Below are 13,734 nucleotides of genomic sequence, written 5' to 3'. Positions count from 1 at the left end.
CCCTCCTCCCTCCCTCCTCCATCTAGTAATCCCCATTGTCTAATGTTCCCATCTTTATATTCACGCATACCCAATATTTAGCTCTCTCTTATAGGTGAGAACACGTTGTTTGGTTTTCTATTTCTAAGTTAATTCACTTAGGATGATGGTTCCAGCTGCATCCGTGTTGTTGCAAAACACACCACCATCAGTCTTTCAAACTCCCATCCCAGAATGCCCTAAATGTAGATATTTAGGACATTCATAGGCAGTCCCTCACATGCTGCCCTGGTCTCAAGCACCATCCCTCCCGCCCCCTCCCCCCACCATTGGCCCCTTTATTCATTCAATTTCTCTTCTTTTTCCCTCATTATTCCTCCTTACAATTCCCATTTCAGCCACCCAACTAATTTGGAAGAATTTCCATATCTAATACTCTCTTGTATGTTCAGATCACTAGAACCCAACCTCTGGATATCAAAGTATCACTACTGGAGCTTGAAGACTCCAAATCTGCAGATTCTGAAGCTTGCAGGTCAGTGGCCCTGGACTTTCAAACTTCCGGTCCCGTGACATCCGGGCTCCTTAACTTCCGGCTTCCGGGAGCTTAGTCACATACTTCTGGTTTCTGAATTGTAGGTTCCCCGCAAGGAGACTAAGGCCTGGATGGGTCTTTGTTTCCCCAGTTGTGCAATGACTGTTAGATGCAGAAAGGGGAAAACAGCCAGGGAAACTGCTTACAGTGGACCCCCAAGGTGGAGAGCTGTAGGGAGAGGGTTCTTCAAACGTGTACCCTTCAAACTTGTACCCTAGCTCCCTTGTCTGCTGTCTTTGGTGGGCGTGGTCTTGTACTTCAAATCCAGCTGAGAAGCCAAACTCTACCTTAGAGCCGTATTTCATGTTTCTAACTGGATGATATAATTCTGGAGAAATGAGATGGGAAACTCCACTGCCTGCTTGCCCCTTAACTATTGTTTGTCTTTGGGTTTCTTACTAAATACCAGTGCTTAATGTTTATTTTCTTCCTTAATATTCAAACACAACCCATGAGCAGATTAACATTATTTCCATTATAAATAAAGAGAATGGACTTAATAAATTTAAGGTGAAGATATAGGGGCAAATGGATGCTGCCATCAGCTGACCCTAGAGTTTCCTCTGACCTACCTTCCCCAACCTTGTCTGTGTTTCACCTCTGCCATGTCCTTAGAGAGGCTGTGTGTCCCCTAGACCACAGAGTTCATTGCACTGCACCTTTCCTTTCTCCTCGTTTTCCATCTTACAAATAATCAATATTCCTGGATATAGGATCATGTCTGTCTTATATGTTTTAGTTTCTCTCAATTTAGCATTATGCCTTTCACAAGAGTATAGGAATACCTCATTTCATTGCCCTTCACAGATATTGCATTTTTTACACATTGAATGTTTATGGCAGCCCCGTGTCGAGCAAGTCTGTTGGTACCATTTTCCCAACAGCATGAGCTCACTCTGTGTCCCTGCATGAACGTTTTTTAGAAATAAACTATTTTTAAATCAAAGTATGTACATTTAAAAAACACAGAATGCTATTACACACATTACGGTATAGGGTAAGCATACTTTTATTTACACTGAGAAACCAAAAAATGTGTGTGACTTGCTTTATTGCAATATTCACATTATTGTGGCGATCTGGAACAGAAGTTGCAATATCTCTGAAGTGTGCCTATATGTGCTCATCAAATATGTGATGAATGGATGAATAAATTAGTGTAGCGTGAAGTGCTTCTGTGAATCTGAACATCATGGTCTGGAAACTAAAATCTGGCCCACCATCTGTTTCTGTACAGCTAAGAATAGTTTTTACATTTTTCAAATGGGTGAAAACAAAAAAAAAGAAGAATGATATTTTGTGTCACATGACTGATACATGAAGTTCAAGTTCAGTGTCCATAAAGTTTTATTAAAACATAGCCATGATCATTCATTCATGATTGTCTATAGCTATTTTCATACCACAGTGGTAGAGTTGAGTTGCTGTAAATACCTGTCCCACAAAGCCTAACATATACACTATCAGGCTCTTTAAGAAAACATTTGGCGACCCCTGCCCTAGGTAGACTCTATGGGGATATGGGCTCTGCACTCATAGGGCCTCACGTGTTCCAAGCCTCCAGCTGTGTGTTCTGCTTCCTCAAGCAGCAGCTGACTCTGACATTCCCCATCTCACCTCAGCAGTCTCTATCATGCAAAGGGCATGCAGAATCCCATGCACCCATCATGCATGTAATAAAAGGCAGATGTTGTATGGTCTCTTGAACCAGGCTTAGGCATGGAGGTTGAGGATCAGGAGTGACTTGAGGGTACTGACTGACAGAGCAGGAGCCCTGTTATTTTGGACAAACACTTCCACTTTAAGTTTCAGCTTCCTTTTCAGACTTCTGGATTTAAGGAAATTACTTTTTTAAAAACTATAAGCAGCCAAAAAAAGCAGACAGTAAAACATAGTTAAAACAGCTCGGGCACAGAGGAAGGTGGGGGAGGCCGGGCGCGGTGGCTCACGCCTGTAATCCCAGCACTTTGGGAGGCCGAGGCGGGCGGATCACAAGGTTAGGAGATCGAGACCATGGTGAAACCCCGTCTCTACTAAAAATAGAAAAAATTAGCCGGGCGCAGTGGCGGGCGCCTGTAGTCCCAGCTCCTCGGGAGGCTGAGGCAGGAGAATGGCGTGAACCCGGGAGGCGGAGCTTGCAGTGAGCCGAGATTGCGCCACTGCACTCCAGCCTGGGGGACAGAGCGAGACTCCGTCTCAAAAAAAAAAAAAAAAAAAGAGGAAGGTGGGGGAAAAGTCTTTTGGGTAACTGCCAAACTTCACCTTCATACAATGGGCCCCAGTAAAACAGTGGGCCTTAACAAGCACATTCCTTTCCCTCCAGGTGCACTAAAATAGGGAAGCTAAAAGCAGACTTGGGGGGTATCCCTGCAGCTGCAGAAAAATGTATAAAAACAAACACACCGCTCTCCCTCCCATATAATCACAACAACAAAAAACACAGAAGCAGTCTAAGCCTCTAATAAACTCTCCCACCCTAAATCTTTAAAAACTCTTAGTCTGTAAAAAAGTGTGACTCTGACCTAACTCGGCCAGCAGCCCCTCTCAGGTGTGTTTTCTCTAAAATAAACCTGTCTTAACCATCAAACCACCTTTCATGTTTCTTTCCTCTTTCTTTAATTCTTACACTGACCTAGTGGAGGCTTGGCAAGGATGCTTGTATCAAGTGGGTCACTTCTGCACTATCTATAGAGAAGGAGAAATGGATAAAAGTAGAGATACCAGGTTGCCAACAGTGGTTACTTGGGGGGTAGCATTCAAAGTTCTCCAAAGCCCCTAAATCAATACTCATTGAGTTTATACAGACAGGCACAGAGCAGTGAAAAATGTGAGTTGCACTGGGAAATGTTCCCAGCTGAGTTGACAAGGCAATGCTCTGTACTGTTTTGGTTCTTATACAAAGGTGCCCAGAGGATGGAGATGGTAGGTAGTGTAGGGCAGTGCAAGAAGCTCTAGCTCTGGGACCAGTTGGATTGGGTTTGAATCCTAACCCGGGCTCATGTTAGTGGGATGGCCTCAGTCAAGTCACTTAACACTCAGGATCTCAATTTCTCTTTTGTAAAACAAATAGAGGCCAGGTGCAGTGGCTCATGCCTGTAATCCCAGCACTTAGGGGGGCTGAGGCCTGTGGATCGCCTGAGCTCAGGAGATTGGGACCTGAGCCTGGGCAGCATAGTGAGACCCATGTCTCTACAAAAAATTAAAAAATTAGCTAGGTGTAGTGGCACGCACCTGTAGTTTCAGCTACTTGGGGGGCTGAGGCAGGAGCATTGCTTGGGCCTTGGGAGGTCGAGGCTGCAGTGAGCAGTGTTTGTACCACTGTACTCCAGCATGGGTGACAAAGCAAGACCCTGCCTCAAAAAAAATTAGAATCTACCAGCTTGAGTTGCTTTTGGAACTTAACATTATAATCTATGTGAGATTTTATATATACATACATATTTCCCCAAGGAGCAATGGTTAGGTATTTGCTAATTCAGTGTTCACAGTGAATTTATAGAGTTATAATTACTGCAAATAAAGACAATCAACTGAATTTTCAAATTGTTGTGGTAAGTGGCTGTGTTAATATCCTAACACTATATAGGGATGCCCATTTCCTACAACCAAACCAGCCCTGAATATTGTCCAACTGTTCAGTTTTTGATAATTTGATAGAATTTTGTTCTTGTATTATTATTATACTTTCCCTGATTACTAGTGAGGATAAACATCCTATGTATTTATTAGCCATTTGTCTTTCCTTTCCTATAATTTATTTATTGTAGTTATTTTTTAAAGAGATAGGGTCTTCCTCTGTCACCCAAGCTGGAGTGCAGTGGTGCGATCATAGCTCACCGCAGCCTTGAACTCCTGCACTCAAGTGATCCTCCTGCCTCAGCCCCCTGAGTAGCTGGGACTATGGGTGCATGCCACCACAGCCCACTCTTTTTTTTTTTTTTTTTCTTGGTAGAGACAAGGTCTTGCTATGTTGCCCAGGGTTGTCTCAAACTTCTGGCCTCAAACGATCTGGCCAACTTAGCCTCTCAGAGTGTTGAGATTACAGGCACAAGTCATTGTGCCTGGCCCATATGATTTCTTTATTCATACATTTGTATATATGTTTTTTCTAGTTTCTTGTTTACTTTTTTAAATAAATGGTTTGAAAGAGTTCTTTCTAAGTTAATTTTATGCTCTTTTTTTCTGAGACAGAGTCCTACTGTCACCCAGGCTGGAGTGCAGTGATGAGATCTCGGCTCACTGTAGCCTCCACCTCCCAGGTTCAAGTGATTCTCCGACCTCAGCATCCCAAGTAGCTGAGACTACAGGTACATACTACTGCACCCTGCTAATTTTTTGTATTTTGTCTGTACAGACAGGATTTCACCATGTTGCCCAGGTTGGTCTCGAACTGCTAGACTCAAGTGATCCACCTGCCTTGGCCTCCCAAAGTGCTGGGATTGCAGGCATGAGCCACTGCACCTGGCCTATTTTATACTCTTAACATTAATCTTCTGTAATGTAATGTAAAATATTTTAATTATTTGACATCAAACTTTGTTTATGATGTTGTTATTTAGAAGCTTTAAGATTTGTTGAAGTAAAACATTTCAGATTTTTATTTTATTGCTTTTGCTTTTTGGTTCTTGATTAACAAGCGTTTCTGTAGCTGGAGGTTATAGTTCCTGGAATTACATATATTTCCATTTATTATGTTAATGACTTTACTATTTATTTTTATTTATTTTTAGACTTTCAGTTCATCAACCTATATCTGTGCAACTTCAAAACTTTTTTTTTCAATTTTAATTTTTTGGGGACAGGGTCTCACTTTGTTACCCAGGCTTGAGTGCGGTGGTGTGATCATAGCTCTCTGTAACCTCAAACTCCTGGGTTCAAGTGACCCTCCCACCTCATCCTCCCATGGCTGGGACCACATCTGGTTGTGCCCACGTGTGCCACTGAAGTGGCATCATTGTCTGGGGTAATACCCAAGGTTCATTGTCTCATGTCAAGAAAATTAAGGACATGGACACACACAAGGAGTGAGTTTAGGAGTGGAGGGTTTTGGTTTTTTTTCTTTTTTAGATAGAGTCTTGCCCTGTTGCCCAGGCTGGAGTATAGTGGCATGATCTCAGCTCACTGCAACCTCCGCCTCCTGGGTTCAAGTAATTCTCCTGCCTCAGCCTCCTGAGTAGCTGGGATTACAGGTGTGTGCCACCACACCTGGCTAATTTTTGTATTTTTAGTAGAGACAAGGTTTCACCATGTTGACCAGGCTGGTCTTGAACTCCTGACCTCAGGTGATCCACCCACCTCAGTGTCCCAAAGTGCTGAGATTACAGGTATGAGCCACTGCGCCTGGCCAGGAGCAGAGGTTTAATAGGCAAAACGAAGAGAAAGGAGAACAGTTCTCTCTCTTGTGTGGGAGAGGGGCAAATGAATGGGAATTCTGACCCTCATCATAGTGCACCGGATTTTGTAGACAGGCTTGAGAAGGCAGTGTCTGATTTACCTAGGGCCTACCCCTATGTAAGCTGGTCACCCCATCCTAATCTTATTATGCAAATGAGCTTTCCACTTGGCTGATGCTATGTTGTCTGCTTTTTACTGTACACATGGCTGGCAAAGAGAAGGGAACTTGGAGCCGCCATTTTGGACATGCCTAGTCTCGGTAGCTTTTTCCTGTTGGCACAGCCGCCGGCATCCACCCATGCCAGCTTCCAGCTTGCTTATCTATGTCTGCAGCTCGATTTTACAGGCTGCTCTTTGTTAGAAAAGAAAACGATTTTGGGACTGCTTTTCATTAAACAGAAAATCTTACTGAGGACTTCCTACCTTTGCTATTTACCTAAATGACTTCTCCTTAATTCCTATATCACCACCATGCTTGGCTAATTTTTAATTTTTTTTTTTTTTTTTAGGTAGAGATGGGTCTCACTCTGTTGCCCACGCTGATCTCAAACTCCTGGGCTCGAGCCATCCTCCTCCCTCACCCTTCCAAAGTGCTAGGATTACAGGGCATGAACTGTGCCATACCTATCTTCGAAGTTTTATGGTCATGTAGAATCTCTATTCAAGGAAAGCAGGGAACAGACAGGGGAAAGGGCATTTGCTTGGCACATTTAGGAGTTTTGCAGGTCATTCCTTAGAAATGGAATTTGTTGCACATTCCTGATCTGAGAAACTTTAGAAATTTTTCTGCATGTTGGTGTGAAGATGAAAGAAGACAGTGTTTATAAAATAGTTTATACTTCAATTGCCTAGCAGTAGAAACTTGATTTCTGGGAATTTCAGCTTCTGAGACAACTCTAGCTGCAAGAGCCAGTTCATTTTCCCCTAAAAGCTCCATGAAGGCAGAAGCCGTGTCTCTCTTGATCTATGTGTGAATAATCAACATTTTTCACATGACTAAATAATCAAACCCGTAGAACTAGAGAACAACAACAACGAGAAAAATTAAGAAATCCAGATTGTGGTGTGAACATTCTAGCCCTTTCGGATGCTGTTGCTATGAAAATCCTCTTAGGCTTGTTTTCCTGCTTCATTTTAAGATCTGGAGGAGTCTTTGTAGGAAGGAGAGGCTGTGGGAGAACCTTCTACACCTTCATAAATATTGTGCTTCGGGGCCGGGCGCGGTGGCTCAAGCCTGTAATCCCAGCACTTTGGGAGGCCGAGACGGGTGGATCACAAGGTCAGGAGATCAAGACCATCCTGGCTAACCCGGTGAAACCCCGTCTCTACTAAAAAAAAAAATACAAAAAACTAGCCGGGCGAGGTGACGGGCGCCTGTAGTCCCAGCTACTCGGGAGGCTGAGGCAGGAGAATGGCGTGAACCCGGGAGGCGGAGCTTGCAGTGAGCTGAGATCCGGCCACTGCACTCCAGCCTGGGCAACAGAGCGAGACTCCGCCTCAAAAAAAAAAATAAATAAATAAAAAAAATAAAAAAATAAATATTGTGCTTCAGAGTGACCAAGATATGGGCCACAGCTGGCCATCCGTATGCTGAGAGTTTGCTGGGCACATTGTAGGGCATGGAAGAATTCCGGTTTCTGCAGGAATTGAATGCCAAGCACACCTTCCATAACATCCTTCATATTGCTGACACGGTGAATTTCTTGAAACACACAGAACAAAGTCTTTTCTTTCCCCTCTAGATGGCTGAACTATTGTTCAGATTTTCCACGAGCAAAGAGGGAAGATCTTATTCAGAAGATTTTTCTAGTTAACCTGAAAAAAAATATATATATATATTATATATATATGTATATATTTTGTTGTTGAGACAGTTTCACTCTTCTCGCCTGAGCTGGAGTGCAATAGCGCGGCCTCGACTCACTGCAACTTCCACTTCCTGGGTTCAAGTGATTCTCCTGCCTCAGCCTCCCAAGTACCCAGGATTACAGGCATGTGCCACCACGCCCGGCTAATTTTGTATTTTTAGTAGAGACAGGGTTTCACCTTGTTGGCTAGGCTGGTCTCGAACTCCTGACCTCAGGTGATCCGCCTGCCTCAGCCTCCCAAAGTGCTGGGATTACAGTTGTGAGCCACTGTAATATATTTCAGCCCAGCCTGAAATATATATTTTTTAGAAATATCTATAAGACTATAGAAAGAAAACCTATAATTTCCATTTTAATAAGAAATTAGTTAAATAAGTAGATTATAGCTGCTTGTGCCACAAAAATAAGTAACTATGTGAGATGACAGATATGTTAATTTGCTTCACATGTAGATAACCATTTTATTATCTATATGTATCCCATAACTTCATGGGTTAAACCTCAAATATACGCAATAAAATTTATTTAAAAAAAGAAATTTAAGAAGTCTTTTTTTCTTCTTCTTCTTCTTTTTAGAGGCGGGTCCTTGCTCTGTCACCCAGGCTGGAGTGCAGTGGCACCATCTCTGCTCACTGCAACCTCCACCTCCCAGGTTCAAGTGATCCTCCTGCCTCAGCCTCCTGAGTAGCTGCAACTACAGGCATGTGCCACCATGCCCGGCTCATTTTTTAATTTTAATTTTTTGTAGAGATGGGACTCACTGTATTGCCCAGGTTGGTGTTGAACTTCTGGGCTCAACTGATCCTCCCATCTCAACCTCCCCAAAATGCTGGAATTCTAGGTGTGAGCCACCACGCCTGGCCAAGAAGTCGTTAATCATAAGGTTTTCTTACCATATATATTTGTCAGGGCAACATCAAGAGGCCATATCAGCTTTCATTTTGCTCCATCCTGTTCTTAGAAGCCCCATCTTTGTATGCCTCCTAAACCCCAAGTTACCAAAGTTAAGAGGAAGTAAACGTGCTGCAGTAAAATATCTATCTGGGCCAGGCGCGGTGACTCACACCTGTAATCCCAGCACTATGGGAGGCTGAGGCAGGCAGATCACTTGAGATCAGGAGTTCGAGACCAGTCTGGCCAACATGGTGAAACCCTGTCTCTACTAAAATACAATAATAATAATAATAATAATAATAATAAATTAGCCGGGCTTGGTGGCAAGCGCCTGTAGTCCCAGCTACTCGGGAGGCTGAGGCAGGAGAATCGCTTGAACCTGGGAGGTGGGGGTTGCAGTGAGCCGAGATGGCACCACTGCACTCAAGCCTGGGTGACAGAGTGAAACGCCCTCTCAAAAAAAAAAAAAAAAAAAAAAAAAAAAAAAAAAAAAAAAAAAAAAAGGATGTATCTGAAGTAGGGTGATTATAGTTAACATTAATCTACCATACATTTCAAAATAGCTGGAAGAGAATAATTTGAATGTTACTGGTATGAAGAAAAGATAAATATTTAAGGTGATAGATATCCCAGTTACCCTGATTTGCTTATATGAGTGTAGCGAATTATCACATGTGCCTAGAAACTATATACGTCTATTACGGATCAATTAAAAAACATTTAAAAAGATCTACCTGTTTCCAAATGTATGTCTTGACCTCTGAGCTCCAGCGTTTGTGTAATGTCGCTTTAAATGTGGAGCTATAAAAGAAGGCAGGTGGGAAATTAATGAAATGTTAGAAGTGTTATCTATTGTTAATCACATAAGATTTAAAGGAAGAAGGATTGAGTTCCTTTTTTGTTTTTTTTTTCTGAGACAGGGGTCTTGCTCTGTTGCCCAGGCTGGAGCACAGTGGTGGGATCGTAGCTCACTGGAGAGTCAACCTCCTGGGCTCAAGCGATCCTTCAATTTCAGCCTCCTGGTAGCTGGGACTACAGGCACGCACCACTATGCCTGGCTGATTTTTGTATTTTTTGTAGAGACGGAATTTTGCCATGTTACTTACCCACGATGGTCTGGAACTCCTGAACTAAAGTGATCTTCCCGCCTTGGCCTCCCAAAGTTCTGGGATTACAAGCGTGAGCCAATGCGCCAGGCCTGAATTCCTTTTTTCCATACCTTTTCCATCTCCAGTATGAGTTATTTATTCCCAGGTTCATAGGAAACTCAGTGTAATTTCTAGGGTTCGAGATGGGCAGCTTCACTCGCTTATATAGTTAGTATTTAATGGATAATTAATACGTGCTCAAGAGATTAATATTGTGCTTCAGGAAATTTTTCAGTAGTGATCACAAGACATTCTGTTTGTATGAAACAAGACTGCAGAAAAGCCATGGCAGGGACTGCAGAATAAAAGCAAGACACACACATTTTCTTTTCTTTTTCTTTTTTTTATTTTGAGACTGAGTCTCACTCCGTCACCCAGGCTGGAGTGCAGTGGCTCAATCTCGGCTTTACTGCAACCTCTGCCTCCTGCGTTCAAGCAATTCTCATGCCTCAGCCTCCCAAGTAGCTGGAATTACAGGTGCCCATCACCATGCCTGGCTAGTTTTTGTATCTTTAGTAGATGTGCAGTCTTGCCATGTTGGCCAGGCTGGTCTCAAACTCCTGACCTCAAGTGATCTGCCCACCTTGGCCTCCCAAAGTGTTGGGATTACAAGTGTAAGCCAGCATGCCTGGCCAAGACACATACATTTTCAAACACCAGAGATACCAAGTTTTAGGAAAGAGTAGAAGATAAAATGACATTAAGTAACGCAACGGATTTTCTTGGTCCTTTGTCTGTAGTTGGCAGGAATATCTGATCACACACTTAAATTTCAGAAGCCTTTTTTGGCTATCTGATGACCTAACTCTAATTCCCTACACAAAAGTACATGTTTCCTTCCTTCAATGTGTATATCATTTCCAGTGGCTGTGTGGGGTGAAAGGGTGGCAAATATTTATGCAAATATCTACAATTTGAGGCAGATTTTGATGATTCTGCAGTAGGTAAACCCAAACTATATGGGTATGATAGACAGAATAATGACCCCCCAAAGAGGTTCACATCCCTAATCCCCAGAACCTGTAAATGCTACTTGACATGGAGAAGGGGACTTTGCAGATATGGTTATGAAAAACATCTTGAGACAGGAAAATTGCCCTGGATTGTCTTGGTGAACCCAACGTAATCACTGAAGTCTTTATAAAGTATGAAGGATGTAGAAGAGTCAAAGACAGGGATGGGCGGGACGCAGTGGCTCACGTCTGTAATCCCAGCACTTTGGGAGGCCAAGGTGGGCAGATGGCTTGAGGCCAGGAGTCCAAGACCAGCCTGGCCAACATGGTGAAACCCTGTCTCTACTAAAAATACAAAAATTAGCCGGGCGTGGTGGCGGGTGTCTGTAATCTTAGCTACTCGGGAGACTGAGGCAAGAGAATCACTTGAACCCAGGAGACAGAGTTTGCAGTGAGCCCAGATGGTGCCACTGTACTCCAGCCTGGGTGACGGAGCGAGTGAGACTGTGTCTTAAAAAAAAAGAAAAAAAAAGACAGGATGGAGATTTAATGACAGAAGCAGGAAAGAGGGATGACTGACATGGCTTGATGATGGAATCCATAGTGTGGGTGAAAGTCTTACCTTTGGAGAGGACAAAAGAAATTCAGTCAAAATATGGGAATGTGGAAGGCGGATGTTCACGTTTGGTTGTATGATTGAGAGCATGGAGTTTACAATGTGTCATCACGATGACTGGGTTTGTGTGTGTGTGTGTGTGTGTGTGAGACATAGGTGGTGAGGGCATTTAGTGAGAACAGAAGAGGAAATAGAAGATCCTGTGTTGGAAACAGGGATTGTGCAGGTTGGATGAAAAAGGTAATGAGGCCAGGCGCGGTGGCTCACGCCTGTAATCCCAGCACTTTGGGAGGCCAAGGTGGGCAGATCATTTGAGGTCGGGAATTTGAGACCAACCTGACCAACATCTCTACTAAAAATACAAAACTAGCCAGGCTTGGTGGCGCATGCCTGTAATCCCAGCTACTCGGGAGGTGGAGGCAGGAGAATCGCTTGAACCCAGGAGGTGGAGGTTGCGGTGAGCCGAGATAACGCCACTGCACTCCAGCCTGGGTAACAAGAGCGAAACTCCGTCTCAAAAAGAAAAGAAAACAAAAAGGTAATGAGAGAAACGCAAATGCAGAAAGAGTGCCTGGCAGTATGGTGGGCTTCTTTTCAAAACTTAAAAAAATTATTATTATTTATTTATTTACTTTAGACAAGGGATCTTGCTCTGTCACCTAGACTGGAGTGCAGTGGCACAATCATAGCTCACTGTGGCCTTGAACTCCTGAACTCAAGTGATCCTCCTGCCTCAGCCTCCCAAGCAACTGGGATTATAGGCATGGACCACCATGCCCAGCTAGTTTTTATATTTTGTGTAGAGATGGGATTTTGCCATGCTGCCCAGGTTGGTCTCCATCTCCTGGGCTCAAGCCATCCTCTCACCTCTGCCTCCCAAGTAGCTGGAACTACAGGCATGTGCCATCATACCCAGTGAATTTTTAAAACTTTTTTGTAGAGATGGGGTCTTGCTATGTTGCCCAGGCTGAATAGGCTCTTTTCTTCTCTCTCTCTCTCTCTTTTTTTTTTTTTGACAGAGTATTGCTCTGTTGCCCAGGCTAGAGTACAGTGGCATGGGGCAATCTTGGCTCACCGCAACCTCTACCTCCCTGGTTCAAGCAATTATTTTGCCTCAGCCTCCTGAGTAGCTGGGATTACAGGTGTGCACTACCACCCCTGGCTAATTTATGTATTTTTAGTAGAGATGGAGTTTTGCCATGCTGGCCAGGCTGGTCTTGAACTCCTGACCTCAAGTGATTTGCTCACTTTGGCCTCCTGAAGTGCTGAGATTATAGGCATGAGCCACCGTGCTCGGCCCTGAATGGGCTCTTTAAATGGGAAGGAAGACTCAAGAGGCCTAAATCTCACTGGCTGAAGATACTGTACATTTCTGTTTTTTTTTTTTTTTTTTTTTGACATGGAGCCTTGCTCTGTCACCCAGGCTGGAGGGCAGTGGTGCGATCTCGGCTCACTGCCAGCTCCGCCTCCCGGGTTCACGCCCGGCTAATTTTTTTTTTTTTTTTGTATTTTTAGTAGAGATGGAGTTTCATTGTGTTAGTCAGGATGGTCTCGATCTCCTGACCTCGTGATCTGCCCGCCTCGGCCTCCCAAAGTGCTGGCATTACAGGCTTGAGCCACTGTTCCTGGCTGATTTATGAAAAAGCGTTTAAACTGAGATATTTGCTATTGGTTAACGAGTCAAGGAGTTGCTCAAATGTGAACCCTCTTAGGGCATCACCCGCTGATTCCCAGGTTGCCCCGTGTGTTTTTAAAACTTTATGTATTTACTTCTATTATTAGTATTGTTTTTAGAGAAGAGGTCTTGCTTTGTCATCCAGGCCGAAGTGCAGTGGCATAACCATAGCTCAGTGCAGCCTCAAACTCCTGGGCTCAAGTGATCCTCTCACCTCAGCTTCCTGAGGAGCTGGGACTACAGGTGCACACCACCACCCTCAGCTAATTTTTAAATGCTTTATAGGGATGAGGTCTCACTGGGTTGCTCAGGCTGGTCTGGAACTCCTGTCCTCAAGCAGCTGTCCTGCCTCAGCCTCCTAAAGTGCTGGGATTACAGGCATGAGCCACCATCGCTGGCCCCATTACTGCTTTTCTTTCTGAGTTTTGCAGGGTGTAGAGGGTGCTGAGTAGAGGCACTGCCCACTACCCACTACTAAGTGGTAGTTGGTAGAGGCAGACTTGTTAAGAGAGCCTAAATCCCAGTTAACACCTATTTCTGTTTAATTCATAAATATGTACAGCGTTTCCTCCTATGCTTGCCTTTATGGGGTGGTGGTGCCAAGTGACTGTG

At 43.8% G+C, this 13,734-nt stretch overlaps 1 protein-coding gene and 1 long non-coding RNA gene across 2 annotated transcripts in view; one reads left to right on the top strand and one right to left on the bottom strand.

The window, feature by feature from the left end:
* Positions 1-299: 299 nt before the first annotated feature.
* LOC140711898 (uncharacterized) lies at positions 300-5,179 on the top strand. Its single transcript, XR_012093236.1, has 2 exons — positions 300-514; positions 4,766-5,179. It is a non-coding gene; the product is annotated as an uncharacterized lncRNA (long non-coding RNA).
* A 2,526-nt stretch (positions 5,180-7,705) lies between these two features.
* The window catches only part of ADGRE2 (adhesion G protein-coupled receptor E2), a 34,276-nt gene continuing 28,247 nt past the window's right edge, over positions 7,706-13,734 (bottom strand). Inside the window, 2 exon segments of the mRNA XM_073015757.1 lie at positions 7,706-7,783; positions 9,465-9,531. Of these exon segments, the coding sequence (XP_072871858.1) occupies positions 9,520-9,531 (12 nt within the window). The 3' untranslated portion in view covers positions 7,706-7,783; positions 9,465-9,519.

The sequence above is a fragment of the Chlorocebus sabaeus genome, chromosome 6 (genome assembly GCF_047675955.1).
Source record: "Chlorocebus sabaeus isolate Y175 chromosome 6, mChlSab1.0.hap1, whole genome shotgun sequence".
NCBI lineage: Eukaryota > Metazoa > Chordata > Mammalia > Primates > Cercopithecidae > Chlorocebus > Chlorocebus sabaeus.
The sequence above is the reverse complement of the archived record's forward strand: the minus strand, read 5'-3'. Positions and strand labels throughout refer to the sequence as shown.